Here is an 18,520-nt window from a genome sequence, read left to right on the forward strand (position 1 = left end):
GTATCTCAGGCTGTGTCTTCCTTCTGTAATAGTTTGGGCATCCTGCTCCTGCTGGGTTGAGGTTTAAGAATCAACCTAGCCTTGTAATGAGATACCAACAAGAAACCCAGAAATATCAGGGGTGTCACACATCTTATCTGACACAGGCAGCAACTTTCTTCCACTCCGGCTCTCCGGCTGTTCCGTATAAGAAGCCCAACTCTTATACTTATCCCACCATCATCACCAACCCTGAAAATCCCACAATCACCACCAACCCTGAAAATCCCACCATCATCACCAGCCCTGAAAATCCCACCATCATCACCAGCCCTGAAAATCCCACCATCATCACCAGCCCTGAAAATCCCACACTGAATTCTCCCTCCAGCCCAAATCCACAGAGGCTTCATCTGTATTCTAAGAGAACTTTGTTTTCTTTTTCTTCCCTCCCCTCAACCCTTTTAATCCTCTAGTTCAAGCAATTAGCTCTACAAATATTAGCTGCAATCAAGGTCTAGCGCATGTGGTAATTTTCCCCCTAATAAATCAATCAATTCTTTCTGTGGAGTGGTTTCTTTTCCCCTTAGAGTCATTAGAGAATGACAGTGCTACTTCAGGATCACCAGCAACTTGAATTAGTCAAGGAACGTCAATCAAATTTGCCAGATTTTGCTTTAAAGATGAGAAAAATGGGATAGATTCACAAAGGCCTCTTGTCTTAGAATAGGAAGCTTGATAAACCCTTGCTGAATCTCTCTTAGAGACGCCTTGGAGTATAATGATCCATTTGGAAGAAAATCGAAATCACTCTTACTAGTGACAAATCAGACAAAACCGAGAAACACTCACCAAATAATAAAAACTAATAATTGGAATAATCAACTATCCAGTGTTTCTCAGCCGTGCAATGTTCTATAATACATAACACGTTAGTACAGCAAATAAAGAGAGAGAAATAATCTAGCAAATGGACAAATTTTAATTCTATAACTTGTGAAAAAAATGTTTTATAGATAGAAGGGAATTAAACGATCATGTGTGTGGTCCATGCTTATCACTGTGCTTCTCAGAGCTGACTTTAGGGTTGGGATGGGGGCTCTTAGGGAATAAGGAGCGAGGGGGGTGCCCAGTGACAAAGCTCCTGGATCCCCACCTCTCCCAATATAAAAGCTCGATTTGTATCTCTTATTACACCCAAGAGTTCAGTTGAGGAAACGGTTTCTCCAGTTAAAAATAATTTGAGAATTGCCTATACATATAGCCAAGACCACTCTTTTCATAAATGACTAAAACAAATGCCAGAGAAATTAAAGAATTCTTAATTTAGTGACGGACCTAGAGCCAGACCCTGGAGCACATCTTTCTCCCCAGCTCTCTCTCCACACCCCATCATGCCGTGCTCCCTCTTACTCTCAGGGGACACATCAGGTGAGAATCTCTGTGCCTTTGGATTGGAGCCTTTTTTTTTTTTTTTGAATGGCCATAACAAAAAACCAATGAAGCCAAATTAGCGTGAGAAGAGACACAAATACTATATTGGAAGTAAAAACATTGTCTGCAATTGTACTCCTTTCTCGATATTTTTTCCAGTCACACTGGGGAATTATATCATCATCCAGCACCGGAAAGGGGTCACTGGGGAGGGTGGAAAGGCTTCGTTCCCTTTTCTTTTGTCACCAAATGTATTGCTATTAAGATTGAGAGAAGTAAAGAATACTTGGTGAAAACTTGCTGACATTAATGACTCACATTCTCGGAGAGGCTGCAGGGAAAATGGTGTCATCACTGTAATTCAAGACACTTAAGATGAAATTTCAAAAGAAGGCTGTCAGGCATAATGACTGCCAGGTTCTATTATATCATTTTCGTAGGGTGGATCACACACACTACTATGCAGCCTGTGGGTGGTTGATATTGAAGTTTGAAAGGGAGCTGCACAGAGAGGAGGGGAGATAGGCGCAGGACACGAGGGGGACCCTTCACAACCAGGAGACATCACCACTAACGTTCATGTGGTGACTTGCCGTAAAGCTATGATCCACGACCTGGTCTTTCATCTTGGAGAGGCTGAAACTTGACCTCATCGGGACAATTCGACAAGATGATGTGCTCTTGGTGCTGAACAGAATTCAGGAAAGTCTGAGCTGTAAGTGGTTGTGCCAGTTTATTAATTTATAATGAGAAACTTCCTCTCAAGTGACCAGATGGCCATGCCTGATACATCCCACCTCTGAGATATCTGCAAAGCCCAGTCAGTCATCAGAAGGCAGCCGTTTAGAATGGGGTCTGAACCCTGGCTCCAAACCTTGACTGCACAGTGCAATCACCTGGTGTGATTCGACGTGAAGGCCATACTCTAAAATCAAACAAATCTGAATTTCAGGGATTAGAACCCAGACATCAGCGGTTTTTAAAAAATCTCCCCAAGTGATTCCAATGAGCAGCTGAGAACCACTGGCTTAGGGCAAAGAGACCAGCCAGGTCACCATGAGGCTTTAGGCCTCATTGTTTCCACATGGGGATCCATAATTGGTATGTCATAGACAAGTAGTTTTTTTTTTTTTAACTGGGAACAGATAAAGTTTTGTCAATTTTTTAGCTTGCCAAGTAAGATGTTAAAAATTCAACTACTATTATTCCATTAAAGAAAGGAAATCTTAACAAAAATTAGGAAAGACAAATTTCAGAATAAAATGTCAACTTACTACGTTGTATTTATTTTTCTCATGTTTCTACAGATCAGGGAAAACTTCACTATAGACTGATGCAAACTTAAGAACTGACATGATCTAATTGCTGTCCACACACATAGTCAGGGCTTTTTTTCTTGGACAGCTTTGGCTGGATTTTGTTCATTAAACCAACATCCTATGCTAACTACCCCTCTCTTACCATGTCCTTTCTGTAGAGGTATTAATTGTATTGATTAAGTTGTAGGTGATTCCTGCTTCTAGGCTTGGAAGTGTTCTGTCTCCTCCAATTACAGAATATGTTGATTTAATTAACTTAGCTCTCCTTAGACATCTTAAAGTTTCTGTAATGGGTGTGGCATATGGATCCTCACATAACCACTTACTAGGGGCACTGGTGCCCCCTTGTTTTGCTAGTGGGCAATGATGGCAATTATTCTAAATCCAGTGGAGAATTCATTGGGAAGTCAAATGAGTTGTTTATTCTGTGTGTCAAGTTACATGAAATAAATAGGCTTACTTACATTGTAAACCTAATTTTGAGTGACTCTTCAGAATCTTGTGTGTGCGCTGTCCTGCGGCCATGGTTTATGTTCCCCCCTCCTCCCCTGAAGGGACATTGGCATTATTGAATTGGTTCTATACTTAGTTGTCTATCTCCAACAAGACAGCTTCTGGCAACTACTAAAAGAGGGTAGCCGTGCCAAGAAGTCCAAGAGTATACCTTAAATTCCCCCTCAAAGCGCTATTAACCTAAGACTCATTTATGCTGCCAGTGGTGTGGAATCTTCACAGATTAATTTCTTCTAAGCTGCCATGCTTAAAAGTGGATCAAGAGACTAGAAGCTAGCGTAAACAGGTGTTTCTGACCAACTGGGAAAGTTCTATTTGCAGATGTCTGTTTCCCAGGCACCCAAGATGTATAACAGATGATGGGCTACCCTGCCATTACTCCCAGCTCAATCCAACCCAAACTGAAGAGCTGGTCATCTCTTCAAGGTCAAGGGCTGCTACGAATAGCACATAAATCTCAGAAGGCCTGGATTTGAATCCAGTTCCACTACTCTCTTGGGCAAGTTGTTTGCTCTTTCTGAGCCTCAGTTTCCGTATCTATGAAATGGGGATATCATGGTGATCTTCTTCCTCATCACTTTATACACTAATCGTGAGAATTAGATAATTTAGGTAAAACACTTAGCAAGGTGCCAGATGTAATAAGTTCTTACTAAAAGTTCACTTTGTAGGTCAGAGCCTAGCACAATAATGTGGCATAAATAGACATTCATTAAACACTTACACACACGCACAAACGAGTACTATATCTGTTTGCAGAAAGAGGAATCTCACTGGAAATGCGGTGAAAAAGCTGTCACTGAATTCTGAACTTTAGCTTTCAGATCTTGACAATTTAACCAAACTCACTTTGCTATTTAGTCTTGCTCACACCTTTGTCTCTTGTCTCTCTGGCCAATTACCTCTGCTGGGACCTGTGCTTTTCAGTGATGAATTCTTAGTGCCTTCCATGTGACTACAATCCATTATTTCCATGACAATGCCTTTGTCTTCTTTCCAGATTCTGGTATTTCTCAGATCCAGAACCACATTCCCTTGCCATTGTCCCAAAGCAGTCAAATGTTTTAAAGGAAAACATTTAGAAATCTAGATATTTGCGTCTGCCTCTCCATATTTTTGTGTGCCAGGAAAAAACTGAATCAAACTCTCTATTGACACACTGGTTCTAAATCACTGATCTGGGAGAAAAGGAGTTAGGAGCCCCGGTGGTTGGTCTACGGTGCTTCAGATCCATACAGAATCCCCTTCAGTCCATTATTTTATCCTGCTACAATGAACATTTTCCAGAATCAATTAATTGCCAATATATATGTGTGTGTGTGTGTGTATACATATTCTTCCTACCTCTAATGACACTCCTCTTCTCTCCCCACCAAAAGCAAAAACAAAAATAAAAACACATCAATAAATGAACTTCTCAAGTTGCTGAAAATTTACCGTAGGAACCAAGCCTGTTTCTGAAAGTTTCAACTCACCCAATCAGACAAAAGGCAGAGGAGAGGGGAGGCATTCATCAAGTTACACGGAGGACTCCATCTGTTATCTTAGACCTCTGTTACCAAGGGACACAAGAGGAGATACTTGAAGGCAGTTTGAAAGAGTTTTATTTTACAGATTCTTAGTCCAAAGATTTCAAATTAGCAGCAGAAGCAGAAAAGGAGAAAAAATCCAAGTGAGCGTGATGAAGCCACCTTCATCCTGGCATTCTGACATTTCACCTGGTGAGAAACGCCATCGATGGTGAAGTTGCCTTTTCAGCGGGGTTCTGTCTGTTCAGCTTCCATAATAAATGCAGTCAAAGGGGCAGTCACTTCTCATCGGTCACAAAGGTCTGGTTTGTGAACCTCACCCTCACAAGAGCCATTTCTCATCATGCCAAGCCAACAGAAGAAAGTCATTTTTTGCATGGCTGGGATGTTAAGCTTTGTGTGTGCCCTCGGAGCTGTGACAGCCCTGGGGACACCTTTGTGGATCAAAGCCACCTTCCTCTGCAAAACTGGGGCTCTGCTCGTCAACGCCTCGGGGCAGGAGCTGGACAAGTTCATGGGCGAGATGCAGTACGGGCTTTTCCATGGAGAGGGCGTGAGGCAATGCGGGCTGGGAGCAAGGCCCTTTCGGTTCTCATGTAAGTAACTATTGCATTTGAATTATTTAATACTTTAGGCAAACTCTTCCAAGTGTTGCAAGAAATTATTTTTAAGAGCCTGGCCCTGTCTATTGCAGGATTTTTTAAACAGGTATGAACTATTTGAAATACCTAGATCTCTTCTGAGCAGTTTCTTCTTCCTAGTTTTTATTATTTTGTTTTTATTATTTCATTCTTGCTATTTTTCTTATGACAACTTATAGTTCATGAGTTGCCAGGGAATTAAACTTTTTGAAAAGACAAGCAATTAAAATTCTTAAATATTAATATTTATGTAAGAAATTATGGGCTCCTTTTTTTAAAAGGGAGGAACTTGTGCAACAGGAAAGCTGTAAGAGATGATCTTGGTTTTGTTCTTTAAAAAAGAACCAGTGTCATGGGCTCCTTAACCAGCTCTAGCTGCTTTTCCCCCTTGCACAGAACTTTGTTTCCTGTCTACACCCTTATTTTCCCTCCTAGGAGCTTTGCTGTCGAAAAATATTCTTCTTTTTTTTTTTCCTTACCCAGTTTGGATCATTTGACTATAGAAATTTAAAATGATACACTGTGCTAACTGGGAAAGAATTAGAAGCCTATTTAGGATAGAAAATTTGCCACTGATTAACCTTCGAATCACACAGAATGTGAGACAGATTTTCCTGTCGCGATATTTGTGAAATGGAAGTGTTACCTGTAGTATTTACAACCTGTTTATCTTAAGAAGAGAATTTTTAAAAAATTACCATGTGAATAGGCAACTCATTAAATGAAAATTAATAAAAAGTCATTTGTTATATCTCTCCTAGTGCACATTCAGAAATTATTATTATTTCAAAAGGGCTGGTTTGGAACAATCTTATGAAGACACAGCCAGTAAATTACTGCATAAATCACTCTTCAGGAAAGGAGGTTACCAACTGAGGCATTTAATATGAATTATTATTTTGCCTGGGTATTTTTTTTCTAGCATAGGTAGAAGGCTAAATTAATTGAATTTATTATTAACGTATGCAGTGTCTAATTAAATTTCAGTGCTGGCCTATTTATATTTCTGCAACATTCCTGACAATTTCTTAGCAGTCATTGGATACCAGCCTTCAACTCACATAGGCTGTTAAGTGATATGAATTTGCATAGGGCTCCAGAAAATCCCCAAGAATTAGTCTTCAGCTTCTCAAGAAATTATCATCTACTAGATTTGATGAAGTGGATACCCACCCTTTTCACTGCATGGCTTTAGTTCATTAAGGTAATGGGGCTCTTAGAGTTTCTTAGCTTCCCTTAGGGGGGAAAAAAGAACAAAGCAGAATGTCACGTGATTTGCAACTGTATTAAAAAACAAAAAAGGAAAAAAGATGAGTGAAACGATTTAACCATGAGTCATTGGCAGCTAAAGCGTGAATAAAGCTTCTCACAAATGAATTTAGACAAAAGCAGGGAGCCTACAGGGGATTTTTCTGGAGCCTTTGCATTTTGTACAGTGAAATGAAGATAAACTTTACTCATAGCACAGGACATGTTCCAAAACAATATGTTTTCTAAATACTTACTTCACAGTAAGCGCTATGCATAGCCTGTCTCATTTAATCCTCACAGGGCCACAGTCCTCTCTGGTCCAATGAAGGATTTTTTATGGCTGTGTCCTACACCGGCCCTGTCTATAATGAAGTTGTTCTAATCAGGTGCCCCTTTGCTTTCTGTGAAGACTCCCAGAGCTGGTGGGGTTTAAACAATACCCTAGCCTATCTCACAGGATTGCATTAGTCCCCATGATACTCTGAACATTTTCCCCAGCCTAGTGAAGAAAATCTTGCATTGGACAGTGCAAATTTAGTTGGAGATTTACTCTGAATAAATTGGGCATTGACAGTGTCCTTATTCTAAATGAATTTTTGCTTGGTTCTGCTGTACAAGTTTATGTGTGTTATTTTTATGTGCAATGTATGTGTCACTCTGAAAACCCAGATGTATGGTATAACGTGAGGATGAAGAATGGACCAGAAAAATAGTTAGGCGATGTTGTCATACTTGTTCCTATTAAATGTTCCCTATTGACCATTCTATCTCTTTTAATTATAACAAAAATCTTCCCTGCCAGCAGGCACAATTATGCTGGGAAAACTTCTGCCTCGTTTACTCTGGCTGATTCTCATCCATTTATGGGTCAGCGATTCATCTTCTAGAGGTCATAGCCTTCATACCTAGCACACAATTTCATTCATTATAATGAAGGACTGTTTTTCTTTCTAGGCAACACAACTGGTCGGCTTAGTTTTTCCTGATACGTCACCTGTAAAATTTTAATGATGGTGTTTAAACTCTAAATGTAGTCATCAAGACAAAAAGGACCGGTTTCTGAGCGCAGGGTGTGTGGGTGGGTTTCTGTTTTGGTTTGAAACAGTGCGGCGCATCATCAAAATATGATACCCAAGAATCATATGGCATCAATCATTCCTAGATATGCTGATCTCTTCATTGCCAAGACAGTTCAATGAGCTGGGGAAAACATATGGAATATTTTTTTTGACATGTGAAAAATAAAATTTAACCAATCACGTATCACAGCTTGCAGCTTGAGTCACACTTTTTAAAGCATCTTGGACCTTATGATGGAAAATTTGTAAAATTGTCTTAGCAGAAATTTAGCTGACTTCACATTTTAGAGAAGCAGAGTTTCTTGACCAAATGAGGCATATGACCCAGATTGCAGAGGGAATGTTGAAACTACTTCGGTGAGCAAGCAGGTGGCTTCCCAAACATATTTTGGGGTAGAATAGTTGGGATTCAGGTTCTCTGCGACCAACACTGAGAGTTGGCACTTGATCTCCATGGTCTCCTGCAAGTGTGACTCCTGTCTCCTGCAGATCCAGGTGATCTACCTGCATCTCTCCCGTCACCCTACCTACGCGTGGCGGAGCTGCAGAGGCCTTTGACATACCACCTTCTAATAACAATGCCTATCTCTCCCCGCCTCCTTAGCGCACCGCCTGTGTGGAAGCAGGCACGGTGCGGGTAGGAGGGACACCTACTGAGTTTGAGGAAGACTACCTGGTGGGAGGGAGGAGGCAAGGAAGCCACCTGTACTGTGTCACCCAGCATGCAGGGCCCCTCTGGGCTTTTAGCTCGGGGTTGGGGGGTGGGGGGCTACTGTCTAGTCTCACCCATTAAAACAATCCAGCTAATAGAGATGTTTTTCTCCTCCCATTGGGGGGAAAAAGTGATTAGTGGGATAGCAGATTGTAATGTTTAGGAAGCACTAGCATGAAGGGGAAAGCCAAATTCTCACAGTCAAATAACTGTTTCCTCCTTTATCCTTTCCAGACCTTAATGTTCACTCTGTTATTTCAAATCACCTTGTACTAAAAGTGTTTGAGGATGTGTATTTCACTGCAAGGAGAACGGGAGCCCCAAGAAGGCAAGGGACTGTGTATCCCTCAAACCATCCCATTTCTCCCTCAAACCAGGACCTAGCATGATGCCTGTCACAAAGGGGTGCTTAGTAAACGTTTAAGCAATTTGCGATGTAATTTGCCACTCACTGGAGGTTAGACTTTCAGCAAATTATGTCACTTCGTTGGTTTTCAGTTCTTGCATCCATAAAATGGGAGGTGAAACTAGGCTATTTCTAATCTCTCTTCCAGTTCAAACACTCTATGATCTATATAACAAGGGGCTGGCTGTCCTAGACAAGGCCCTTCCAGCTTTAAATTTGCATGTGACTCTTCTAGCTTCAGTTGCTTGAAACCCCCACTGACAGATTTTAGCCACCATCATTAGAAGCGGTGAGTTTTGTGTGCCTTTGCTCTTTCATTTTCAAAGCTCCTGATTTTTAAAGTGAAGTATTCTGAAATACCTACCATTTATTAGGACCCAGATGAATTTCATTATCAAAGTGAATGCTTCTTTTTTCCCCCCTGTCATAACCTTTTACTTTTTGTGTAGAAAATTACAGGTTAAAGAAGGAGAAAATGAAAAATGGGGAATTCTGGAATTCTAGGGAAACGGGTTAGTGGGTTCCAAACAGCAGGAACAGCCATAAACACTCACGTAATTAAGAGAGGATTATTGAGAAAGCAAAAAAAGGGAGAAAATCAAAAGGCAGGGAGAGGCTGCCCTACTTCCTTCCGTTTTTTTCTTTCATTTTTCCTAGAAATTCCTCTTCCATTCTCACTGAAAAACTCCTCTTTCCTGAATCTGATTTCATAAACTGGGAATGGCAAGAAATGAGGAATGACTAGTATATTTAACACTCCACGGGTATTCTTTACCCAAAGGCAGAACTTAAGCAGAAATTATCCTCAAATTAGTGAGAAATATGGAAAAGGTGTTTTTGAGAAAAGGAACTTCTGGCTCTCCTTGGCTAGTACAGGACAAGAACGTTTATTTCTCTCTCCTCCCTAACAACTACCTCTAATATCCTTACCGGAAAAAAAATCCACAAAATCAGGCTTGACAATTGTAATTTTGCATATACGTGTATACACACACACACATACACACACCTTCCTTCCCTTTAAATTACCCTCCACTCTAACAGCCAGTGAAGTCATTGACCTGGGCTTTCCTGAGAGATGAAGTAGAGGCTGACAGGGCTGCTTCTGAGGCTCTATGTGGCAGGACCTCAGTGGAACTTCCAGAACTTAACCCTGGAGTGTGAACTTTACCTGTTGGAGGACGACTCCTAAATCGTTCTCACAATTTGCTGCTCTGCCTTCTCTTTTAGTCTCTGAGGGTGACTCATCTTCCCCAAGGACTTTCAGACAATCCAAAAGAAAAAATTACTAATTTCAGCTGCCCATTTACTGGGCATCTCACGGGTGCCAGGCATTCTGCAGATATGAACTCCAACCCTTACGTGGGAGGTGTTATGATACTACTTCTCTTGAACAAATATAGAAACTGGAAACTCAGAGAGGTCACAAAACCTTCCCAAAGTCACAGACCTAGTAGGTAGCAGACCTAGGATTGAAATTCTTGATCTGCTCATTCCTCTGCCACATTCTGTCTCCTTACAATATGCAAAGAAGGATGCAAAGAGTTGAGGAAAATGTAAGAGTAGGACTCAGTTTCACCACCTATTTAAAATATTATGTTGGGTTGGTGAGGACGTGGAGAAAAAGGAACCTTTGTGCACTGTTGGTGGGAATGTAAATTGGTATACCCACTACCCACTATACCATGGAGGTTCCTCAAAAAATTAAAAATAGAACTGCCACACGATCCAGCAATTCCACACCGAGATATTTATCCAAGAAAGCAAGAACACTAATTCAAAGAGATATACGGCTTCCCTGGTGGCGCAGTGGTTGAGAATCTGCCTGCCAATGCAGGGGACACGGGTTTGAGCCCTGGTCTGGGAGGATCCCACATGCCACGGAGCAACTAGGCCCGTGAGCCACAGCTACTGAGCCTGCGCGTCTGGAGCCTGTGCTCCGCAACAAGAGAGGCCGCGATAGTGAGAGGCCCGCGCACCGCGATGAAGAGTGGCCCCCACTTGCCATAACTAGAGAAAGCCCTTGCACAGAAACGAAGACCCAACACAGCCATAAATAAATAAATAAATAAATAAAATTAAAAAAAAAATTCTCCCTCCCAGGTTCATATAAAAAAAAAAAAACACATCCCTATGTTCATAGCAGCATCATTTATAACAGCCAAGATATAGAAACAAAGTATCCATCAACAGATGAATGGATAAAAAAGATATGTTTTATATATACAATGGAATATTACTCAGCCATAAAAAGAATGAAATCTTGCCACTCGTGACAATGTGGATCAAACTGGAGGGTGTTATACTTAGTAAAATGTCACACAGAGAAAGACAAATACCGTGTGTTTTCAATTATATGCGGTGAATTACAAAATACAAATATAACAAAACAGAAACAGACCTACAGATACAGAGAACAAACTAGTGGTTAGCAGACGGGAGCTGGGTGGGGCAGGCAAAGTAGGGGAAGGAGATGAAGGGGTACAAATTCCCAGTTATAAAATAAATAGTTATAAGGATATAATATACAACACAGGAAATATAGTCAATATTTTATAACTTTGTAGTATAATCTATAAAAAGATCAAATTACTATGTTGTACACCTGAAATTAATATAATATTGTAAGTCAACTATACTTCAGTTTAAAAAAAAAAAACCTCAAAGGTGAAAAACAATTATGTTGGTGCTTCACAAAAGCTAGTTCTCATATAACCGGGTGATGGTACTTGGCCTTAAGATTTGAATTCATTCATTTCCTCTTTATTTCACATTTCAGTGGCCCTGATATCTCAGCCCCTATCTTTGACCTTTGGAAAGTAAAACTGTCAAGCCAAGCCTGTTTAAGAATCTGGGTTGAGCAGGTCACATGGGTTACGTAATTATATTACCTTGATGTTGATAGTTTACGTTGAAGGCAGAGATATCTGACCACACATGTGGTTAGCTGATTTAAAATCTCTGCCTACGAAAATCTACATGATATGATCTTCAGAGTTAGTTACTTGGACTACAATAAATGTTTCACCACAGCAATGATGAAAATGGCAGGCTCCTTCCTGAGGTGACATGAACAGTTTCAAAACAGAGGCAGGGATGAAAAAAAAAAAAGCAGGTACATTTGATTCACTACAAAAACCGATATTTTTTTTATGAGGAATCAGTGGGATAGATGGGATAGAATGAGTATAAATCCAGATCTCTTTTTTTCAAAAGATGAAAAATAAAAACTCATTTTAATCTCTGGACTATATCAGGGTTTTCATAAAGCTAAAGGCATATCTCTTTTAAAAACAAAACTCATCTAAATTAAACAATGACAAATGTGCCTTTCGTCTAGTCATGCAGCTGGTCTATGTGCCTTTCGTCTAGTCAACCCAGGCTGGTTGTGGTGTGATGCTCTTTTATTACAGGTATGAGAGCACTGACGAATAGCTAACTGTACCTGGCAGACTAATTTATGCAGGATTCGTATTTCCCTCCCTCTCGGCATGTTATAACTGTGGCAAAGCCATTCTTGGGAGTTATTACCCCAATATAATCATACCCCATGGACTCAGAGCAGTCAAATGGGTTCTGTTACCAGAGACACAGATGCACCAAAGCATCTGCCGTCCCTCAGCCACTGTGGGTGATTAAGACTCACTGATGGGGCTGCTTGCAATAGGCTGGAGTCAGGTAGATACAGTTCAGCTGAGAGAAATTCAGGCGCGGTACCAAGAAAACTGTATTATAAATGGTTCTATCATATCATCATGTCTCCTCCTTTTAAGTGCTGGGGCCATGGATTTCATTCTCCCTGACCACGTAGCCATCAGAAGCCTGGCTCAATACCTGGGTGTGCGACTAGGGGTGATATTAAAGGAGATGAATGCACTGAGTTTATGTCAGGGAATGTCTTTTACTGGATTTTCATAATGACTGGCTGCAGATGGGCTGAGGGGAAAGTCAGATCAAGAGCATTTCTGTAAGAAGAAAAGAAATCTTCCCCCTTATTCCCTTTCAAGAAAATGAATAGCTGAGCACCAAGGGGCCAAATACAACTTCTTTTTGAAACCTACCTTTTATGTGAAGGACAAGTTGAGAAGAAAAACAGGACCTCTGAAGCTACCATCACAGCTTTAATCTAGGAAGAAGTGGCGGCACCATGGCTAACATCATCATCAGAGGGGCTGCCTTCATTCTGAGAGCTTCACAGATGGTGTTACCTGCAGTTTACATCTAGCCAGATGAAGACGAATAGGGTTGATGCGACCTAAACCATTAGATCAGTGGTCTGTAACCCTGGCTGTGATTTAGAATCACCCGGGGAGTCTTGAAAACTACTGACGCCAAGGCTCCATCCCAGACCAACTGAATCAGGATCCCTGGAGGTGGGGCCTGATCACTGGATAGTTTAGAAGCTCCCCAAGTGATTCCAATGTGTAACCACGGCTGAGAACTATTGCGGTGGATGATGGCCAGAACAGGTAGAATCAGGTGAGGCCAAGAGCCAGAAGCCCTCAGTGTTAGGGCTGGGCAGGTCACCAGAAGGAGGGCGGTGAGGAGAAGCAGTATTTAGTATTGTTTCCACACAGCTGGGAGGTTTTCTGGTCAAATTTGAGTTGGGACGCTTGCCTTCCATTCCTTTAGCTGTGTATCTCTGTGAAGGGTCTCACACTTCATGCACACCCACCTGGCCTCGGAGGGAATGAGAGATCTGATTGATGGGTTTGCAGGAAGACACTGAGCATACTTGGCTCCCAGCCCCAGCGGCTTCAAAGGCTTCCCCTCTTTCCAAATCTGCCCACCAGTTACCGGAGTCTGCTTTTCCCCTGGCCGGGGTAAGGAGCCAGCTCTGCCCTGGATAGGGAGGCCCTCGGCTGTCCAGCCCTGCCTGTGGCCGGCAGGGAATGGGGGGAGACTCCTAAGTCAGCGGAACTGGGGGGACGGCACATTCTCCAGCACTTTGTCAGAAATAAAGCTAATGTCTTGGCCTCCATCTGCGTGTCTCCTGTGCAAGGGCTCTGCTCCTTCTAAGAGACTATCAGGAATTCCTCTTTAGAGGTGTGTCATCAGCCCAAGCATCATTTTAGACAACCATTACAGAGAATGTGCAAGCAATTGCACAAGGGAAACAGAAGCGAGAATGGGAACAGTAGATCAGACACTGAGGGGAGTGTGTGACAGGTAGCAAATAAGTGATTAGCTCTAAATCCAAAGTTCTTGGATTACGTACAGCAGTAGTCACCCACCAGGTCAGGAAAAAAAAAAACTCTGAGCTACGAGATAGTTTGCCTGACTTCCATGTAATCTAACGGCTCCTCTGGGAGGATCTTAGGTCCTAATGTACAGATATGACCCCCACCTGTGGGTCAAATAACTCCTCCCCCTCCCAGTGATCAATCCTGAGACTTGAAAATGCCAGCACTCTCACTGCACTGAGTTCTTAAATCCACCACTCTTGGTGGAACTACAACTCTTCTGCCATTCTTGTCATGTTAAAAAATATTTAAGTGATTGCGTAAAATTTACAAAGAGCTCCCACATAAATGATCTCACTGTATCTCTCAAAAATTCTGTGACTTATTTCTATTACCACCCACGTTTACAGGTATGGGAGCTGAGGTAGCAGAGACCCCCATGAGCAGCAAATGGAAAAACCAGATTAATCTCAGACTTTCCTAATTCCCAAAGCTATGCTTTTCCAAACCTGCCATATTGTCCTTTGGTTGATGCCTGGCTATTTTTCTCTCTTCCCACCAGCTCCCCACCCTTCTTGCTTTGGTCATGCGTGATATTCTAACCATCACATAGTCTTGGTTAGTGCCTAAACATAGGTTTAGACCGGGTTTACTGATTCCTGTTTTAAGAATTGCAGGATGAAAGATACGACTGCTAGACTGGAATCAGTAAGAGATAAAAAGAGAACAAAGTTTCAGGATAAAATATAACAGAAGAACGCAGGAGATAGAAATAAAATAAATTTTAAGGCAAGTGAAATGAAAGCCATACATTTATAGCAATCAAATAAAACATGGATTAATGGCAAGTAATAAAAGAACATACTTAGCAGTTAGTAAAAACAGTTTTTTTATCTTATTACTTTCCAATGATCTATTGAAAACAGTGTAACCTCACAGGCAAGACACAAATCCTTTGTAAGTTAGAGTATATGTGCCCTCATCCCCCTCACGCCCCCAAAAAAGATCATTGGTGCTTATGTGCCCAAGTGTTCTTCTAGACTCTGAGGACACAAAGGGAATAAGAGAAACAACTAAGAATCTAGCAGAAGTGTTTTTAAATAACTGACCACTTATAAGAGCTGTACAGGTTCCTCAGTCAAGAAGGGCTAGGTTGTGTTTTAATAACAAATATGTCCAAATGTTATAGGTTTAAATCAACAAAGAATGGGAGTTCCCTGGTGGCCTAGTGGTTAGGATTCCAGTCTTTCACTGCCATGGCCCGGGTTCAATCCCTGGTCGGGGAACTGAGATCCCGCAGGCTGCGCAGTGCGGCCAAAAAAAATCAACAAAGATTGATTTCTTGCTCACAGTACATATTTGTCAGAGATTAGCTATAGGTCTGTTTCAGGATGCAGCTAACATCCAGAATGTCACCAGTTGTTGCAACAAAGAGCTGTTGAGACTCTCACACTGGCAACTAAATTCTCCGACCCGGAACTGACACATGCCACTTCCACTTATATTTTCTTGGCCAAGGTTGTTACATGGGGCCCTCAAAGGGGCCAAAACATGCAATCCTATCGTGAGAACAGAATGGGGAAGAACCAGAACTATGGATGGTGGAATAGCACCCTTTACCATCACCATGAACTTTTTTGTTCAGAAAGCTCAAAGAAGGAGAATTACTCTCTGTCAGGGCAAGGCACAGAGAAATCAGAGGAAAGGGAGGATTAGAGTTAGATTTCACTAAATGGCATTGAAGAAGCCAATGTGAGCAAAGGAACAGCATGAGCCAAGGTATGAAGAGCCTATTGTGGCCAGAGTGCAGAGGATGTATGAGAGACAGGAGGAGGAGGAGGAAGGTAAGGCTGGAGAGGAAGCAGGGACCAGAATGTGAGGGGCTTTGCTGAACGGAAGCAGTTAACTTTATCCTGTGGCCATTGGGAGACCGTTTAAGGATGTTTAGCAGGTATGTGTCAGGACAGAAGATGGATTAGAAGACCAAAAGAGAGGTGGGTCAGAAGGCTCCTCCAAGATTTGGAGGTCCAAACCAAAGCACTGTCAGAGAGCTGGAAAGGGGAGCAAATATTTCCAAGATAATCAGAAGCAAAAATCAACAGGACTTGGTGACAGAGGATGAACCCCAGATTTCCTCTGGAGGGATGGTTGTGATCATTCACCAAGCTAAATACAGAAGGGGAAAATTTAGAGAGAAGATGAAATTACTTTTGGTCATGTTTAATGAGGTTCACTTATGGGCCAGCAACAAGAGACGTCCAGCAGTTACGCAGATCCGGAGGTCATGAGCGAGGCTGGGGCGGAGGCACAGTGCTGGGAATTGGCAGATTGGAGGTGGTAGTTGGAGCTACAGCTGAAGAGGAGGCTTCCCAGAGAGGGGAATCGAATGAGAAGGCAAAAGGAGATGTGTTCTAGAAAACACCAATATTTCCGGGTAGAGGAGGAGGGACTTGTGAAGGAGACTGAGAGGGGATGGCCAGTGAGCTGGGAGGGAACTGTGGCAGGAGCAACCTTCAACCAGGAAGCAATGGTCAACAGTCCTGACCACCACAGAGGCATCGCATGAGAGACAACGAAGATAGCCCTGTGACTCTTATAGACGATCATGGGGGACCTTTGCTAAAGCAGTCTTGATGGAGTGGTCCTCCTTTAAGAAGGGAGGTCCTTGCAGGAGCCGAGGAGGGAATGAAATGTAAGGACCAAAGAAAGACTGAGGTCAGGGAGTAGTTAGAAGAGTCCTAAGGCCAGGCTAGGGGGGTGTGTGTGTGTGTATGTGTGTGTGTGTGTGTATACAATGGGAGAATCTTGAGTATGATTCTATGCTGAGGGGATAGAGCAGTAGGGAGGAAAAAGCTGAAGACAGAAAGGACACGTAGATAATTAATGGATTTAGGAAGGACCCTGTAAAGCAAAAAAGGGTCTGAGAGCACAGGGAGGAGGCCAAGCCTTGGACAGGAGAAAAAATTTTTTCATTAAGAATGGAGGGAAGGTTGGCCTGGACCAAGAAGAAGGGTGGCCCTGGGGTACTGCAAAGTTGAGGGAATTCCTCTGATAGCCTCTGCTTTCTCTGTGAAATGGAACAGTTCGGTTCTCTGGATATTTTCGAGCCTTTTGTAGGCCAGGCAGACAAGACTAAGGGAAATGGAGTGGGGATGTGACAGGTGCTTAAAAGCGGGGGGAGGTTTGGAATATCTGACGAGGGACAGAAGAGGGAAAGACTGGAAAAGGCTTTGCAGAAATGGGGGTGCCACAGATCAGAGGCTCAAGGAGAGTGGGAGTCCAGAGGCAAGACATACAGCCCAAGGAATAGAGCCCCCCCAACCCCGTCCAAATGACAGCAGGAGGGTAAATTTCCTAAAGAGAGCATCCCCTGTGACTGCGTTTTCACTCCCAGTCATTAACTTGTGACTTACTCAGCTCTGTTTCATAATAGTAGACTGTAGTCATGAGGGTACCACAGCCTTCCTCTGTGCTGAGCGAGCTATGTGATGTGGGTTCCCTTTCTCTCCTCTCCCTCCTGTGACTTGGCTGCCTTCTATTCTATTGGTAGAGTCAGTCCAATGACTAGTTTCTTCTAGCTCTGTTTCTGACTCGATATCTTGTCAGAAATCTCCACTTTCCAGACATCACAGAGGGGAAATTGAGCTTTGAACCAGGAGTTTAACATGTACGTTACAGACTCTAACTCACCATCTTTAGGTTCCCTCGACCTTTACATATCTAGATAGCATTCTCTTAGAAAGCATGCTGGCCCAAGTAATTCCTTTCCTGGGAATTCATCCAGAAAGGTTATTCCTGCTCATCACCCACCCTCATGATAAGAAAGAAAAAGGTATGTGCTTGAAAATGTTCATGGAAGCATTAGCTATAACACTGAAACAATGGAAGGCTACCTAATGGACAGTACTGCATCAGTTTGATGGAAAATCCATGTAGTTATCTAAATGGTAGTTACGAAAACAATCTGTATGACATGGGAAATGCTTATATTCTGAGTAAAAAGAACAGAATGTGACCTTGAAACTTCATTATGATTATAGTAATGTATAAAATAAATAGTAAGATGGACAAAGATTTGAAAGGAACAAAAATAAAGGAAAAGCTTGCTTTTTATGTTGGTGAGATTGTGGGTGAAATTTGTACCTTAATTTCCATTTCACTGTTATAATGTTGTTCAGTTATAAGATCCCTCCATAAAGAGCTGGACCTTTGCTCAAACTAACAGAAATATGGAGAGAGCAAGTCCATCTTCCCCCATCCTCCTGCCCTGCTAACAAAAAAGAGCTGTGTCATGTTCAAGTCTGAGATGGATTCTTTCACAAATCCCAAACTTTAAACCTTGTTATTAAACAGCCATCAGTTTCCATCGAACATGTTGACAATCTCCCAAGTATGTTGGATTAAAATTTTTCTTTTAATAAAGAGATTTGAAATTCCATTCCAGTTGCCAGCCAGGTCTTTCAACTTCTTAAAA

At 42.0% G+C, this 18,520-nt stretch overlaps 1 protein-coding gene across 1 annotated transcript in view; it reads left to right on the plus strand.

Annotated features, from left to right (window-relative positions):
* The first annotated feature begins 297 nt into the window (after positions 1–297).
* The window catches only part of CLRN1 (clarin 1), a 45,313-nt gene continuing 27,090 nt past the window's right edge, over positions 298–18,520 (plus strand). The window contains exon 1 of the mRNA XM_082394545.1: positions 298–5,370. Coding sequence (XP_082250671.1) covers positions 5,118–5,370 — 253 coding nt within the window. The 5' untranslated portion in view covers positions 298–5,117. The remainder of the gene's footprint in view (positions 5,371–18,520) is intronic.

The sequence above is a fragment of the Balaenoptera borealis genome (genome assembly GCF_965194805.1).
Source record: "Balaenoptera borealis genome assembly, chromosome: 5".
Classification (NCBI taxonomy): domain Eukaryota; kingdom Metazoa; phylum Chordata; class Mammalia; order Artiodactyla; family Balaenopteridae; genus Balaenoptera; species Balaenoptera borealis.